Source organism: Neophocaena asiaeorientalis, unplaced genomic scaffold (assembly GCF_003031525.2).
Source record: "Neophocaena asiaeorientalis asiaeorientalis breed wild unplaced genomic scaffold, Neophocaena_asiaeorientalis_V1.1 scaffold82, whole genome shotgun sequence".
NCBI lineage: Eukaryota > Metazoa > Chordata > Mammalia > Artiodactyla > Phocoenidae > Neophocaena > Neophocaena asiaeorientalis.
The window spans coordinates 6,544,871-6,563,430 of NW_020173068.1; the positions used below are offsets into that span (position 1 = coordinate 6,544,871).

Consider the following 18,560-nt stretch of genomic DNA (forward strand, 5'->3'; position numbering starts at 1 on the left):
TAACTTAGGGAACAAACACCAACAAGGTATTTTTGGTCTGATTATCTCTTCTTTCTCTAGCCACATAGTTGGTGTATACTTTGAGATATGCAAATGAATTCAAACGTAAGCCCAATCCAAATAAAACTAGACAGGTAGTAGGAATAGCAATGAATTTGGAGTCAGAAGAACAAGGATCAAGTCTTACCTATGCATTTATTGGCCACGATATTTAACTTTCTCTCTGTTTCAGATTCTTGATCTATAAATCCCCATCTTGTCTGCTGTAATACATTAAGTGTGAGAGCTCTGGAGGCAGAAGGCCTGGGTGTGAATCTCAGCTTCACCATTTACTGAATCTGTGGCTTTGGGCAATTTAGTTAACCTCTCTGAGCTTTAGGTTCCTCATCTGTAAGACAGAATTTCCTTTCCTAATAGATACCGTGAAAATTAAATGAGATAATACATCTAGGGAGCTTTTAGCCCAATATATGGCATAGAACAGCATTCAAATAAATGTTGGCTATTATAACCACCTCACAGGGTTGATATGATAATTAAATGAGAAAATGACTGTGAAGCGGTTCTACAACCTAAGTTGATGTACAAGTATGATAAATTCTTTAAGATGTTATCTAGTACAGTCCTACATTAAAAAAGGAATGACTTTTGTAATACGATAATACTTCTCTCCATGGGGCTAATGAGGTTGAAGCCACAGTTGTATTTCATTTTGTTAGGTTATGTGGGGTAGCACAGTATAAAAGAAAAAGCATGGGTTCTGCGCTCAGACCCCATCTGCCATTCTTTCTCTTGAGGATCAAACAGCTATACTTAGAAGGTGTTGCAAGGACTATTATTAATGACAATGATGGCAACAGCTCCTATATATATATATATACATTTTTTAACATCTTTATTGGAGTATAATTGCTTTACAATGGTGTGTTAGTTTCTGCTAACAGCTCCTATATGTTGAATGCTTACTATTTACTCACTATGCTGAGTGCTGAAAATGTTATGTCATCCAATTTTCAAAACAACCACAAAAGGCAGGAACTTAGCCAAGTTTTGTTAAAAGAAATGTTACCTCTGAGGGGATGGTACTCATGACAGCTCCCTACTTCAGCAGGAAAAAAACTGGTACAAAGAGTGAAGGAAAACGACAAGGTGAGGAAAGGTTTAAAGGCTGAGAAAGATGATACCTTTCAAAGAGGCTTATGCCATATTCATGCTAAGTCTGCAGAAGTGATCATCTTACCTTTGTCCAGAGACTACGGCAGCATTTGCCTCGAGTTCTGTTAAAAATACAAAGGACAGAAATGAGATGTAGGAGCTTCTGGTGTATATGTCCACAGGGAGAAGCTAGGTGTCTATGAGAATTCTGAATGCCTTGTTTAGGCTAACGGGTCTCCATGCGCAGCAGGATCCTCACCCTAACGTAGTAAACAGACAGAGTTGGCATGGACACAACTCAGTTGTCTGGAGCATAAGATACTTATTCAGTCTATTTTTATTTCTACTCCATACTGTGAAGTAATCCTGTTTGGATCAACGTAACTAAATTACATTGCCTGGCTCATATTTCATCCAGCTATAACTATTTTAGTAAAATAATCCTCTTCCTCTCATGTAGAAGAGACTGTTTTCATTCTTAGAATATCTCTTCCCTCTTGACATATTTTTTTTAAACAGTAATCTTCCAGTATGTCTTAAATATCTATTAAGGATGCATTCTCCTCCAAAGGAATTCCTGAGTTTTAGAGAGCAGACTGCTTTACTCTGAGACATCACCTATACACCCCATTATGTTCCTCTCTTCCTCAACCTCTCAGCAATGCCCTCTAAAAAAGGAAAATCTCTGTCATTTGTCTAGCAGGGTTTTGCTTAAATGAGCATCCTATGCGTTTACCAGGCACTTCTTTATTAGCACCAGCAGGAAAACATCTTCTTCCATTATATGCCTTTAGGTAGTTCCATCTTTTCCAAAAGATCATCCCTGATGCATCAGATAGCAGTCATCTCTCCTGCCTCTGGTCTCCCACAGTGCTTTCCCTGTCCCCCGTTTCAGGGAATTCAACACCTGAAACACAGTGTACATGTCTAACCTACCCTACTTATTACACAGTAACCTCCTTGAAGGCAGTGGAGTCAGAGTGACTGGGTTATTTTGACCTCACTGCTTATTAGCCATGTGACCTTGGGCAAACAGCTTGACCTCTCTGTGCTCAATGTCTCATCTGAAAAATGGCGACAACCACTTTACCCACCTCAAAGTTAAAAAGATTAAATAACACATATAAAAAACTTAGTACAGCAGCACTTAGTAATAACTCAGTATTAGCTATTATTGGTATTGCTATGATGCTCATGTTGATGCAGCCTTCACGTAGAGGCTGTCCTACTCTGCCTTCAATGAAAGATGCTGGCAGAGGAGAATCCATGCTTCTCATTTGTTATTTAGCTCCCCATATCTAACTCATAAAACCTGGAACCCCCTCCACAAGAAATAGATACCAACTCACTGAGTCTCTGCTGCCTTGTTGGCTCTACTGGAGCAAAGAAACTCAGGAAATGTGTGCTCAAAAATAAAAATGGCTCAAGTCAAAAGAGGTTTACTACAAAAAATTTTGGTTAGTTTGTTCTTTTGAAACAAAACTCAATGCTTTTGACAATTTTAACACTATCACAGCTAATTCATATAAGTGGAGATCAAAGGGGTTTTGGTGAAGGCAATTATTGGCGTAGGCAGTATTTTAAGGAGATTCATTTGAGCCAAACTTTTAAAAGGAACAAGATTCTTCAGCAAATTACTCTGAGAAGGAGGACATATGATATGGTAAAGTCCATCTTCTGGAGAAAAGAGTTGGGCAGGAGATGGAATTCCCTTCTCCTTTCTAGTTGCTCCTTTTCTCATCAAAAATGAGTTTTACTATCTAATTCCTTCTCTGAAGAATTTGTTCCATTTCTACTCTTCTCAGGTATCATGTGGGTAGTTGGTAGCAAACGAATCTGGGTGGCTAAAATGTTTTTTGCTTATCCATTTTTTCAGAGGCCTGGTTTTACCCAAAGAATGTACAATAGAAAGTCCTATCCATCATATAGGACATGGCACCCTGAAGCAGGTTTTAAAATAATCACAACTTTTACCTTACTTTTTAAAAAAATATTTTAAATTTTATTTATTTTTAATTTTTTCTGGCCACCCCGTGCAGCTTGTGGGATTTTAGTTCCCCGACCAGGGACTGAACCTGGGCCCTCGGCAGTGAGAGCACAGAGTCCTGACCACTGGACTGCCAGGGACTTCCCAACTTCTACCTTACTTTTACTGACTTAGATTCAAAATTAAACTTTTTTTTTTTTTTAATTTTGTCAAGTGTGTGAACTGTATTGTCAGCGAGACTCTAACCTCCTTGTGGAAAGCAGTCACACTTCTTTTTTTGTGGGGGGGTATCCCCCAATAACCTACAATGACAAAGAGCCAGGTAAGACTAAACTGTAACAAATCTATAATCTTTATCTGCTTTGGCAGTCTAATCTTGACGGCTGTTACTGCCATCAAGATCCTCATGCATTCAGAGCTGAGCCAGCATTTCACAGTACTTATTTGTCAGATTACCATGGGCTCCACCTTCCAGAAACATCATCCCTAGTGCTATTTACAATATCTTGGTCATGGGAAGAAACTTAACGCCATCTAGACATGACTGAAATGACTCTGACTCCCTGAGGAATGGCTACCTCACTGCCGCGGAGGTTTTCGGAACAAGCCTCCACTCCTGTCATGATAATGCAATTACTGTCTTAATGCAGTAATGCCTCCCACCCCAGTGAGTTACTGTATGCCAATCAGTCAGCTGCCAGCTATGGGTGCCAGGGTCATGGAACAGGGCAAACTCTGCAATGGAAACCACCCACGGCTTGGTGGCAGACAATGGGCACTGAGATGTCCTTCTTGAGTTCCCTGGCTGACACGAGGAATGCGTCAGAGAGCAAGCTGGTCAGGGGAAAAATAACTTCAAATAGTACTGCATAAGCTCTGCCACTCAACCGAAGTCTGCTCTGAAGCAAATAGATAAGATAGTTTCAGCCACTTCCTGGCACATTGAGGACAGCAGTGGTTCCTTCACATGTAACCTATTCTACTCAAGAAATTTTTCCAAGGTGGGCCTTACCTGGTCTGGGAACAGACCCCTGCAGTGCTGTGGCTGGAGTTTCCTTTGGGACTAAACTCTGTGAAGGGGCTAAGGCAAGAAAAAAAAAAAAAAAAAAAAAAAAAAAAAAGGGCTTTAACATTCTTTTCTAAACAAAGCAGAAAGCATTGACTGAATCAAGGGCTAAGTAACTGCTAAAATACACATATTCTTAGAAAGCAGTACTTGAAGTTAACTTTGAAAGTACAGTACATTCCAAAACTTGCTTAAAAAATTAACTAACCCTCAGTAACAAAGACTAATGCCAGGGGGGGTCTGTTTTTCCTTTTTGTATGTGCCAAGATCAAGGAAGGATATGGCCATGAGGACAACAGCACCCATAATTTTTGCTTCTTGGGGTCAAGTTCTGCCCAGTACTCTAAAAAACCCCAAAGCATACTTTAGTAGGCAACCCAAACCACTTTCAGAAGGACAATTATACCATTCAACCTTAGCATTTAAAAAACTGTCTCAACCCTCTAAAGACTACATTCCTTGAGACCTGAAATGAATCATATATTGTGTACTTTTCTATAGCACCTGACAAGTGTGATGGGCATAAAGCAGGTATTCAATTCATATTTAATGAATCAAATCAATTTGATATGTTATCTACTTATTTTATCTATCAATTACCAAGAACTTACTAAGGGCAAGGCTCTGTGCCAGGCACCCTTAGAGACCAAATTCCATTCTTCTTGCCCATCAGGACTCAGTCTAGTATTAAAGATATGCACAAGTGGTACTCTGGAGTCAACTGTGATGTTATATGAAGCAGATTCATAACGTATAAAGTACTATGGGAGTCCAAAGCAAGGGAGATCAATTCTAGATTAAGAAATCTGAAGGTACACTAAAGGGAGAAACATCAGAATTAGGCTTTGAAGGACAGAGAGAACTCAGGCGATTGAAGAGGAATGGAATAGAATACACAATGTACTCTAGAATGGGAACTTCTGGGATCATACCGTAAAGATTGAAGACATAGATATGCCACAGTCACTCAAGGTTATGTCCTCCCATCTTGACACTCAGTCTACCATCCTAGATAAACTCTACAACAATAAGTTTTACCCTCATGTGGAAATTGTGACTTTTATAGATATCTCTCCCTGCTTAGTCAATGATACATTTGTGTTAAGAATTTATTTTGGATGCTTATCTAATAAAGCTTAAAACTGTACCTTAACTTTTATTTTTTACTCCAGTATTGGTTTCTCACACTTTCAAGGTAAAAGCACAGAAGCCCCTTGAAAATGAATGGAAATAATCTTAACTGAAATTGAGAAGTTTTTTTTCCAACTACTGGTTCATCTCCCTAACGCTCCTATATTTCTCTAGGATTACACAGGATCCAGATAAAAGTTATTTTCTAACAACTTCATCGTTATTCTCTTGGTATCAGAGGGAAAGGTTCCCTGAAAGGAAGTAGAATGGAAACATTTAATAGTGGAGAATATATTTAAGTTACACCAGGTTTTTAAAAAATTCTTAGGGCTCACCTACATCAACAGAACTAGAACCAGGAATACACAGCACCCAGCCTTATGAAGTCTCTGTCTCCTCCAAGGGCAAAGAACTCCTTAAAGGCCTTTATCCCTCCCTGTATCTCTAGTTTTGAAGTGAATAGGCAGAGAGAAGGGGAATTAACCTTTCCAGGGCTCTGTGTGAGGCAGTGTGCTGGCTTTTACGCTAAGCCCGCTCAGTGAATCTTTGTATAAATTCTGGGAGGCAGGAATTACAATCTCCAGTTTACTGGTGAAGTACATGGCTTACAAGAGGTTAAGGGATTTATCCAACTGCAACTGGTACCAGTGGAGCTAGAATTTGAACCTTGATCCTACCAGAAGCTTGTGTTCTTTCTGCCCCTCCTCCTGCCCCTCGAAGCATTTTAGCTGCATAAACAGGTGCTATAGGCTGGCCTAGGATACAGCAAAGGTCCTTTGAGCTTTGGCAGTGTTTGAGTGATTCCACTCTGGGGAAATAGAGCTTCTGTACCACTTAAGCCTCACAGAAGGAGAAACATTACGTATGTGTGGGGAGGGGCGGGTGCAGGGGGAAATGCCAAGGGAAGGAGGGTAGATGTAAGGACATCTACGTTTCCATCATTAGCCCACCTTACCAGTACATAGGAAATAACCTGAACTAGAAATACATGAATGGAATGGTCTAATTTTCAAAGAGATTGCATCAAAAAGAAACTGGCAATAAGAATTCTTTACCTATTATTGAATGATTACTATATCCTAGCCCCGTGCTAAAAATGTTATATACATTATCTCATTGAATTCTTACAACTACTATTGTCCCCATTTTACAAAGGAGGAAACTAAAGTTTGGAGTAGTCAAGTAACTTGCCTAAGCCCAAACAGCTGGAAAATGCTGGCACCAACCTAAGCCTATCTCTCAACCACTTTGCTCCTCCCATGTCTATTACCATGAAAGCTGGTTTTCTGGAAAGCTCTCCCCTGGAGTAGCCAGTCAGAAGGGAAGAGTCCCTGGGATAGAGTACAATGAGGAAGGGGCTATAAGAAACCTGCTCTGAACAATTGAGAGCAAGTCTTTACCACAGTAAGGAGAACCTGCAGAAACTGCTGTTTACCCTTAGGGGACATGGTTAAACTGGAGGCTCACAGTATAGACTTTGAATGAATACTGAACTCTGAGCTTCAATCTTCTCACCCGCAGAATGGGGTTAGGGCTACCTGACATGGTTGGTATGAAGATGATGTAACACAGGTGAAAATGCTTCTTTGTAAAATGAAAAATTTTATGTAAATAAAAGGTATATGATTATTTCAGGAGCTGAGAGAGAACCATATTAATGAATGTAAACAACGTGGGATTTTAAAAGGGAAGTATATTTCCCAATGTACTTCAAATAAATGAAACTATCACTATTGCCATTTAGCCCATTCTTCTTCCTCCAAGTAGAAAAGGAGTCATGCTTTCTCTTGTGGGATAGGTCATCAAAAATTGACACGAGATGATGCCAGGCCCCAAGTACATACCTATGCTGGGTAGAAGCTCTGGATGAGATCCCACCTTCTCCTCCACTAGGCCACCTGCAAGTGGCTCAGATGCTATGCCAATATGATTGTTTTTTGTGGTCGGCGCCGCGGAGACGAGCTCAGAGGGTACCAGAGTGGTTACTATCGAGCGTACATTGGTGGGGAGAGTACTGCCAGGTAAGCTGGGTCCTGCTGAGGCGGAGCCTGGGCCCACAGGGCTAGAGGTCATTTTTAGCAGAGTGGGTGCTGGGGGTGTTGGGGTTTTACTGTCCAGCTCTGTGGATAACTGCTCTGTTCCCATGAGCCCTGGAGCTGTGGTCTCTAGCCCTTGGCCTTCAGTTTCTCCATCTGCACCATATTGTTCTTCCCCTTTCTCAAGAGAGCCTGTAACTTTTTTACACGCCTTGGTCAGCAAAATCTGGCCGATTTTGTCCACTTTTCCTTTGCCCTTACTAGATGAGACTGGGCTTCGCCGGTTGACAGAGGAGCCTGGACTATTGGTCAAAAGGGGAGAAACCACTGTGGTTGACTGCGAAGAGGGCAGAGTGCTCTGATCTGCTGAGGTGCTCACCTGAGGACTAGTCTCCTCTGGATTCAGTTCTTTTACTTGCTGGACAGGGGGATGAGGAGGGACAACTGGAGAAGTTGTACAAGGTGGGGAAGGAAGCTGAACAGGGGTGGCTCGTGAGTTAAGGACCAAGGGTCGACCTGTCTGTATGTTTGCAGCAGGACTACTGGAGGGGGCATTAGGCAGTACAGGAGCAGAAGAAAATTTTATATTCTGAGGTATGTGTAAAGGGCCAACGACTGCAACAGAGGGAGGCATCAAGCCAGAGTTGGTTGTCAGTGGGGTTGCAGGAATTGTGCTTGGCTGTGATCCTTTCATAACCTGAATTATTGAGGATGAATTGATAAAGACAGGTGTAATGAACTGAGGCCGGGCATTTGACTGAGCAGCTGACTGTCCCTCAGAAACCATAACCTTGCTACCCACATTGGGCATTGTGACAACTGTTGACATTAATGCAGACTGCAGGTGAGTTGGCAGAGCTGCTGATGTGTTAGCTGAAGTTGTGATGGGATTGGAAGTTACAAAAACAGTTATCTGATTTGGGGGCAAAGGAGTGGAAATGGAGGAAGAGCTGACAGGTCTTGACATTACTTGAGGGATGCTTGGTGCAACATTAGAACTGACCTCACTCAATTCTGGATGCACAAGGGTTGAACATGGCTCGTTACTGTGAGGTAAATTTAGGGAATTAGAGGGTTCTTTAGAAGACGAATCCTGCAGTGTGGGAATGACAGATGCTTTTTTCAGGTCCTCTCCAGAAACTACTGGAGGTGTTACTTCCAGATCTGTAAGCCCAGGGGGTTTAATGGTCACATTAGGAGCTCCAGAGTTATCAAGAAGTTGACTTAACGATGTTGGTGCTTCCCTCATAGCAGGAGACACCAAATTTTTGTTCTCTTCGATACTGGGAAGTTTGTTAGTATCCGAAGGTTGCCCATCCTTTTTGGATTGGTCTTCAGGGGCAATTTTAACTTCTTGGGCAGGGACTGCTTTTAGCTCAACGTTTACCTGCTCCTTCCTACCCTGGGAATTCTGGGAGTCGCTGTCCTGAGGCATAGTCAAGCTCTCCTTGTTTTCCTCAAGAACACCCCCTATTGCAGCCACAGGCATGGTAGGATTCTGAGGATTCAGCCCGCTGTTAGGGAAGCTTCCAGGTACAGGGGGGTTGGCCAAAGGAGTAGGACTGACCAATACGTTTCTTGGCAACTCCACATTTTGCAACAAGGTTGCATTCGTTTGAGAGGCAAGAGTAAGTTTAGGGGCTTTTGAATTTTGTCTCCCTGGACTTGGGGTGGTTTTCCTACTTGACCCAGGACTAGACCTGCGACTGTTGCTTGGACTTGCCCGTTTTGTTGCTCCAGAATTAGACTGCTTTCCAGAATTCACCACCACAGAATCTAATTTGTGAGTCTGTGGGGCAGCAAAATTGGAAGGATTATTCATGGTAAGATTTGAAGGTGCTTGTCCGATGGCCTTCAAAGTTGTTGGATTTAGGCCCTGTTGATCAAAGCCTCTGTTTAAATTTGGCCTGGGAGGTAAAGGAATATTAATCTGTGGGGGGAAGAGTCCTGCTATGGAGGCATTGAGTCTTTCTGGTGATAGACTGATTTCTGAAGGTTCTGTGCTGGGAGGGCGGTTGTTGGGTGTCTGAGGATAATAGGGTCTGGGGCTGGCTCTGTTTGGTGTTTTAGGCCTAGATGTTTGGGTTGGGGCAGCCACATTTGGAAAGTGGTGGCCATGAGAGCTGGGCAGGGAATTTACAGGAGGCTGCTGGGGAGTTGCACCTTGAGTTGTTGAAAGGGGTGATGGTCCAGGTTTTGGCCCTGTCATCATTAACTGATTCTGGGAAACCACTAAATGTGAAGGCATGTTATTTGGGCCTCCTGAGACAGATGGTACTTCACTGCCACTTGCTTCAGGGAGTGAGGACATCTCTCCCAGTGGTGAGCTGGAAGGATTCTGGGGGTTCTCCTGGTATACCATTTTCCTTGAATTGCTTCCCAAAGGAGTATTCACAGGCATTGGCATTCTTTGCTTATCAGGTGATGGCGGCACGGAGGCAGGTCCTTGCAAACTGACCATGACAGGCACACTGCCACTCTGTTGCATGGGCATTCTCTGGGAGTCCGGATTCAGGGGGCCCCTTGGGGGATGGACGCTCTGGGAGACTGGAAGCCTAACTGATTTGGGGTCCTGCTGCATCATGAGCATCATCATCATTTGCTGCTGCTGCTGCTGAGACTGTGGCTGACTGGGGGGCGGCGGCTGCGGCGGCGGCTGCTGCTGTGGTGGCTGGGGTGGGGGCGCCACATGCTGCATGAGCTGAGGAGGCATCTGCTGAAGTGGCCTCTGTTCAACTGGTTGAGAAGGATAACCTAAAACGAGCCCCCAAAATCAGGGAAGTTAGATTTTCAGCAAGAAAAGCTTTGCTACCTTTAGAGTATAGCCAAGAAATACTCATCTAGGTTGCACAGACTGTGCACAAACAGCTCAGGCGTGCCCGTTCCCAGGGCGGGTATGGGCAGCCCCTCATTCTTTGACATAAGCAAAGAGGCACACTGCTTAAGGAAGCAAAAAGCAAAGCATCAAGAACCTGGAGCTCCTCAGTCTTCAGGGTTTGAATGAGGCATCACCGCACTAAGACTGTAATAGACACTGTGCTATGCACTGAAACTGGCCAAGTCTATACCAGCCAAACATTCAGATGACACGAGAAAAACTCCATCAACAGCAAACAGTTGACCGCCCAGCATTGGGGTCTCATGCAAGCATAGTAAATATTTCATTGTACTTGTGAATGACGCATTTAAGAGTCACTTTTTTTCTGTTAGCACAGATTAATTTTTTTAAGACTTGGTTTTGTTGAAAACGCCAGCATTGAAGATAGCCTTTTTATTCTTTCAACAGAAGTAAGATATAAAATTCTAGGATTCAATTCCTTAAGGAAGAGGGATTTAAAATTACTCCAATCCATTGGCTTCACACACCATGCTGCATCCTTCAGGCTCAGTTCTTTGGGAAACCCAATGAATTAAACTGCCCCTCCGATGTAAATCAGTTCAATAAATAGTAGGAGCTAATAGAAGCTGATACACACATTGAAAATAAAATGAGGGCACTGAAGTTCTTTTTACGAATATTAATTTCTGTTTACTTTCTTACATGTAAAACTTTATTTGGAGAAATATTTTCTATGCATCCATAATTGAAGAATAAGCAAGAAGCACAGCCCTCAGGAATAAAAAATAACTTCAGGAAAAGAACTCTGAGGGACAATGCCTTATAGATTTCTAGAAGGCAACATCTCAAATGATTCTTTCTTTTGTGAAGATTTTATTTGGCATTTTAGAACCAAAACCTTACACAATCAGCAGAAAGGATGAAAAGATCATTAACCAAGAATAAAGGTTGTTCAGTGGGAAAAAGCGGGCATATAACTGGGATACATACAATTTCACAAAATAGATTTATTTCACTGTTGCATGAAAAATACATTAGGAAAGTTTTACGAAGGTACAGGCATAAGGACAGCTGGCCCTGGCAGTCAGAAGTGTTGGCTCAAGATTTTCAGAGCAGCTATCAAATGCTGCTGATCCACAGGGTCACACCCTGTGTTTAACAGCTAATCAATGTCTTCTAGCCAATGACAGACATGGCACCAATGAGTACAATGTGCAGAATCCAGTTTTGAAGTTTCTTTTTAATCCTTTTTTGTTTTAGGCCCAACTAACCTCTTTACATTTATAAAGCCAACAACATATGGCATTTCTATAGGTTTAACTCAGGTTCCCATGTTAAGAACTGTAATTTCTGTAGAAGCCTTGATGTCAGGGCTATGATACAAATGCCTTTTTCTTTAAAATTAGGCCACCAGACAGCATAAATACCAAAGAGAGCAGCACAGACAATACAGCAGCCTCTCTCGAAAGTAACAGTTAAGGGCATGGCTACTGTAAAGGTTCCAGAAGCTGGAGGCAGCAGTCCAAAGGGCATTAATGATAAGATAGATTGGGTTGTTGTGACAGAATGGTGGAGAGGGAAAGCTAGGACACACACACGTGCATATAACATAATAAAAAACCAAGTTTATTAATCAAGGGATGAAAATTCATATGCCTTTAGGGGCCAGACCGGTAATGAAGAAGAGAAGTGGGCTGGTATAAGACAGTAGTAGTTCTGTGGACAGAGCCAAACTGCAGAGCTGATGCTCTAGCTAAAGGCATTTAAATTCAGGTTTCTGTTTGGTTCAGGATGCTGCATGACAATTCAAACATATCGTAGGCTGAATTCAGCCTACAGGCTTCCAGTTTGCAAACTGTAGAAAGGAAGCAATAATGTGTGTGAGAACCCCTGGGATTTAACAGAAGAATTCAGATGTATCTGAGGGAAGAAGGCACCTTCCTGTTCATAATGCCTCTGGACCACCACCAAAGACTGGTGACCTCCCAGCCTCAACTGTGCTGCTGTAACTCACTGATGGGAAGTGTGGTGTGCCCAAACAATTTGTAATAAATAACACAAAGTATTGACATCATAATGAATCCATTTTTTTTTGGATTCACTTTTAAAATACATAAATTAAGGGTGGACTAAAGTTTATCCCTAAAGTAACATCACTTACACTTACATGCCAAAAAAGGAGGTGGAGGAACTAGAAAGGAAGAAACAAAACATAATCCTTTGTATACACGTGGAAGTGTGGCCTAAATGTGATAGGCTTGTGTGTCTTCAACTGTGTCACAGGGGAATAAAGTTACAAATCACTGCTTAGGCCAAGAGCAACCAGGTATAGAGACACTGTGGCAGCTGACCTTGGTTCTATAATACCTAGGTTGGAATGAACAAATTTTAGGAGACTTTTTCCTTTTCAACATAATTTTCAACATTTAGAGGATGATATTATTTTATAATCAGAGGAGGATACAACACAGAGGGCTTCAACAATATTGGTCCTATTTATTATTAACCTGGGTAGGAAGTACATGAGTGTCTCTTTTATTACGCTTTACATATTTTTTATGTTTAAAGATTCATAATAAAAGTTGTATTTAAAAAATCTTATTTTAAACCCTGGTAGTTCTCTGCTTTGAGAAAGCCCCAGTAGGAAAGGCTGCAGGAAAGGCAGGCAAGCAGGATTAGAGTGAAAACATCTTTTCATTTAATCTTAATCCATTTTGATGCCAACTAGAACCTTAATATTGACAAGAATAAAGAGGCACTTGACATTTTAGTCTGATTTTATGAAGACCTCAAATAATGAAGACTAATTTGAGCAAAATAACACACACACACACAAACACACACATACACACAAATACATACACACACATGCCTTCAGAAGTTATATTTGAAATTTTTTAACTTAATATCAAGGCACAGTTTCCAAATACTAGACACATTAAATCACCAAAGTAGCCTAGTTAGTACACAAAATAAAATACTATTGTTTCCTTGAAAAAAAGACTTATAATGCTGTAAATAAATGATGAGAAGCATATAAACTTTAGTTAACATTTTATCACCTGGTGGTCGGTTTGAAAATTCTGGCAGTTTAGGGCCTGAGTTGTCCAAGTTAATTCCTTGTTCTCCAGGCAATGGCTGCTGATCAGCCTCCTCCAGACCAGCTGGGCGAGTATCTGGGGTGCTAAAACATAAATTACACATTTGAGAGTAAATTGTATAGTTTATACACAAAACTAAGCTTAACCCCTCCCCTGTTTCTGAAGAAATCTTGCATTATCATTCTTAGCATTATTTACATCTCTCTAGTCTGATACAGTATTCAATATTTGACATAAAAAATCTGCCAATTTCATTAAATGTTAAAATCCACTTAATTTAATAACATGGCTATTTACTCAACGTGTTTTCTACAAATTTCTGATATAATGATTTTCATGTAATCATCCATCCCTTAGATGTTTTAAGGGATCATAGTTTGGGCTCTCAATATTATAAAGTACTGTGCCTATGAAACCACATTATCTTTAGGGTAGCTATCAAATTCAACCAGGGAGTCCAGATTCTTTTTTTGTGAATATTGCAGTGGTGGCTCCAACAATTCTTAACACCTTGCAAGAAGCTGTAGATTGGCTAATGAAAGTGGTATTCAGAGAACAAAGAAAGCCGGAGAATACCAGAACAAAGCTAATTAATTTTGTTGCAGAATGTGTATTTAACAGACATCCCCATTGGCTTTGGGATGCTTTCATTTTTACCTGGGTGAACCTTAGAATTTTTAGTGGGGAAGAAAAAAATGTTACCTACTAACACCCACATTCCCAAAGAACCAGAGTGCTCACAGCCCTCATTTTGTTTTTAATCTTACTCTTAGCTGTACTTTTCTTTTCTACCTTTTGTTTCCCTTTGCCCTGATATTGGTCACCCACTTTTAGACAGTATTTTACCTTACTGTACTCTCTGTAGTTTCATAAGACTTACCTTAAATCCATTTTAAAAGCCCTAGCACATGGGAATTTAGAACCTGAAGCAGGTCCTGAGCACATGCAGATGCCTATATCAATATGCTCCTTATATGACTTCTCTCTCACTTCAAATTATAGGCAAGGATTCTGCAGTATCCTTTACTTTCAAAGAACTGTATTGCTAAAAAAAAAATCTCAGATACCTGTTCCAGTTACCTCATGTTATGGATGAAAAAACAAAGGCCCACAGCGGTGTTAGAAAACAGGTCCAAGGTTCCATAGTAAGCTAGAGGTAGAATTGGGAGCATGCGCTCTTACTTTTAACTTACTGTCTCCCTTCCTAGGAGCCTTGATGCTGTATAAGGCCCTTTTCACAATCTGTAGCCCCAACAAGTAAGCAATCTCCCTAAGTGCTGGCACAGACAGCAAAAATCCATACAAATGGCAACTGAAGAACCTTGCAATTTTACTCCTAGATTACTGGGAGGAATAAATATTGCCACAGAAATGTTATTCCCACACAGGTCGATAGTAGTAAAGAATTTAACTTAGAGCTATTGGAAAAATCAGATAACCAAACGGGTTATTAATTCTGAATTCAAGAAAAATATACGTTGTTAATATACAATTATTGAATTTTGATTTATAAGATTCAAGAAAAAAGTGAGTATGATATAATATTAGAGTACAACCAAAGAAATATTGTGAGAAGGCTGAGAGAAAGGCTGTTGGTTTTATTTTGAACATTTCTGTTTCCTTAACTAAAGCTCCCCTACTCTCTTCTATAGTTCTAGCAATTTATTTGAATTAACCTGTTTTACACTCCTCAGTCACTATTTTCTGGCAATAAATGTCTCTGAATTTCAGTTTTATAATTAAAGGCAGAAAATCCAGTTTAATCAATATTCCCTTTGGAAACATTTTATCAAGGCAAAAAATATAACTTAAATTAATGCTTAGCTTCAGGAAATGTAATATAAATTAATTGCCCTTCCTGCTATAATCTTGCAAAAGAACTCACCTTTACCAAAAGGGTAACTGATTTAAAAGGTCCAATCATCTTAGCATGAGATTTTAAGCTGCTGCTGATGATAAAGAGCCTTTAAAGGAAAGGCACCTGTACAAAAAATCATTTCTATTTGAGAGACAGAAGGGAGTCTCCATAAACGGTTTTCATTTCCAAAACACATACAGCCTTTCTGGTTCCCCAACAGTCATTATAAACCTGACATGCTTTGTGGAGTTGCAGTGTGGCAGCACTGGCTACCTTTCAGGCTCTGAATGCCACAACCCTCCGGAGACTACAGACCTAAGAGACATATATCAGTTGACTGCAACGTATGAACCTTGTTTGGCTCCTTATTTGAACAAACTGTAAAAAAAAAATTAATTTTGAGATAATCAAGGGAAATGTGGACACTGTCTGGAAATGTGAGAATATGAAGGAAGTATTAGTTTTTCCAGGTGTGCTAATGGTATTGTGTGGTCATAAAAAACACAAAACAAAGACAAAAACCTGTCCTTATCTTTCAGAGGTACATACGGAAATATTTAAAGTGAACTTGCTTTAAAACAACCAAGAGGATAATGCGGAGAGCATGGATGAAGGCAAGATGGATTATGAATTGATAATTTGAAGCAGGGATAATTTCATTATACTATTCTTATTTTATACGTGTTTAAAATTTTCCATCAAAAAAAGTTGTTCACATAGAAATAAATGAATAAGATTTTAGGCAAAACCATCACAACCTACTTTAGATCCTGCTGACTATTTTTCTTCTTCCGAGGGGGTTTCTTCTTCTTCGGTTTATTTGCGTTGGTATTATTTTGCTTATTGTTTACCCCAAAATGGCCTGCAGAGATATCACTCTGCAATAAGTTGACCAACAATGGGCTTGTTAGCGTGACATCCTTATTGACCGGGAAGCCTGGATTCTGACCACAGGACATCTGATTTCCATTGGGTGCTCCACTGAAAGGTGCATTGAAAGGCATCCCATGGCCTGAGAAGTGGTTTCCCGAGGCACTGTTTCCCTGCATGGCCTGCACGTGGGGGGGGACCATGTTGCTTTGTTGCATGCTAACATCAGGCATCATCTGAGACAAGCTGACATCGTTATTTGCTGTAGTAGCAGGATCGCCATGCGGCTGGGCCATATGTGGGCTGGGCCCTGGTGGCCTCAAGACCTGCCCCTGAATCCCCATAACCTGAGATGGACTGTTGTTCACGGGCCCTTGCTGGGGCAGCATCTGTCCTGACATCTGTCCCGTAAACTGCACCATGTTTCCTTGCATGTTTGGAGTTGGTCCCCTCATTATCTGTGCTGGTCCCGACATGACATTAGATTGGTTCTGAGTGTTAAACTGTTGCTTATTCCCCTGCATCTGATTGGTCATAATCTGCTCTATCATTGGGTTCTGTTGAAGCAAAACTTGCCCCTGAGGCCCCATCATCTGGTTATGTGGCGCCATCATTTGTGGGCCCTGCTGGGGAAGCATCTGCTTGGGTGGGGTCATCCTCTGGGGCGAGGGCCCAAGATTTTGGCTCTGAGGATTCACCATCATCTGACCCTGTGGCATAAGCTGGGCCCTTGAAAGGATCATAGGGTTCTGAGGGTTCAAGGTTCCTTGTTGCTGGACCATCTGGCCCTGGGAGGGCACGATCTGCTGGTGCATGCTCATCAGCTGAGATGGTGGGCCCTGCTGGGGCTGGCCTTGCATGTTGCCCAGGTTCACCTGAGGAACCCCAGAACTACCAGCCTGTTGGTTGTTCATGTTGCCATGAATTCCCATGAGGCTGGGCTGCATCATATTTGGTGGCCCGTGGGACACCTGCATCTGGTTTTGAGGAGGACCAGCTCCTTGACCACCTTTAAAAAAAAAAAAAGGCAGTTTCAGAAAGTAATACTATTATCTTGCTGGTATTAAGATTCTCAAATTACCTTAATTAGAAAAACACAACTCACCCATATCCACTGACCAACATAAACAAATGTGCTGTGCTTAACATACTTCTTTGAGTTTTCCATAGTATGGATATGTGACTGTGGCATATATTCTCAGTGACCATACAATAGAGAAGGAGAAACCGTTTCTTTACTCCTATTTGGTAACTTAAAGATAACATTTTGAAGACCAATAAAGTTTATTTTCTCTTAGATTAAACAAAGAGAAAGGCAGCATCTCATTATTTAAAAATGATGTGCAGCTACCTTAAAATGAAGAAAATTTATGAAAAGCACTGTAGGCTAGTGAAATAAGCTCTGCTTTAGATGAGTCAGGAAACAAAAAATGTGATGTTGCCACTTAAGAAAACCTCAGCAAAGTTGAGAAGACATTTAAAAATGCTCCTTGGAAAACTAATAATGACTTTCAAAGGTTATGCATGTGATATCTGGACTGACATCTGGATGTTACACTGTAAAGAAAAGAACAGCTAATACTTCTTAAAGACAGGTCTCCTCTGCCCCAATGTGGTAAAAATTATTTAATCTTGATCTGGAAGCTGAGCCTCTGGTGGAACTAAAAGACAATTCAGAAGCTGCAGACAGAGGACAGTCAACAAAGGATGTTAAAACTTCAGTGACCCTCCCCTGTGGCAGTCCCTGGTGGACCACATGGGACATGTTTTATTCTTCTAAATTATTTCTAATTCAGACAAAGAACACTGCTTGGCTTGCTGCAGTGTTTACTTATTGTTGGGTCTTTGGGACTTTCCTATAACTGCTTATATTATCTCTCCCTTTTTGCAGAATAACCTTCTAGCTTATTTTATCCCCCCCCATTTTTTTCATTTTTGGAGACTAAAAAGTGGTAGCCACAATGAAGTTATGAGCTCAGTCCATGCTCCAGCCAGGAGACAGGGGACAAACTGTCCACTGTTAATACAATCCAGATTTTTCCTGAATCCTAAGGAAGATTTTCTAAACTGGCCTTAAACTGAATATCATGACCACTGTATATACAATATACACTAATATACCAGTGTATATTCATCCAATCAACAATTATCTATTGAGTACCTAATATGTACAAGGCATTTTTGGTACTGAGGTAACATCAATAAACAAGATAGATCAAATCCCTGACCCCTTAGAGTCTAGTTGGCAAGAGTAAAATAACGAAGTATTTTCACAGGAAGAAGTAAAAGCTAACAAGAGAAATAATGTAGGGTAGGAGAAGAGAAAACGACAGACGAGAGTAGAGCTCTCTTAGATGGGATAAACAGAGAAATCAAAACAATATGTGCATGTGGGAGGAAGGCACCATATAAAAATGTATCAATAAAATAGTTGTGCTTATGTGGAGGAATTATGAATGATTTTATCACCGTTTTAAAACTTCCTATAGAAAACATGAATTCACATAGCTCAGGAAT

At 40.9% G+C, this 18,560-nt stretch overlaps 1 protein-coding gene across 6 annotated transcripts in view; it reads right to left on the bottom strand.

Moving 5' to 3' along the window:
- The window catches only part of NCOA6 (nuclear receptor coactivator 6), a 78,503-nt gene that overhangs the window by 12,869 nt on the left and 47,074 nt on the right, over positions 1-18,560 (bottom strand). For all 6 annotated transcript variants that reach the window (XM_024742936.1, XM_024742939.1, XM_024742937.1 and 3 more), the window contains 5 exons: positions 15,936-17,052; positions 13,277-13,398; positions 7,184-10,129; positions 4,155-4,223; positions 1,241-1,277 (listed from right to left, as the gene is read on the bottom strand). In XM_024742936.1, the coding sequence (XP_024598704.1) occupies positions 1,241-1,277; positions 4,155-4,223; positions 7,184-10,129; positions 13,277-13,398; positions 15,936-17,052 (4,291 nt within the window). The remainder of the gene's footprint in view (positions 1-1,240; positions 1,278-4,154; positions 4,224-7,183; positions 10,130-13,276; positions 13,399-15,935; positions 17,053-18,560) is intronic.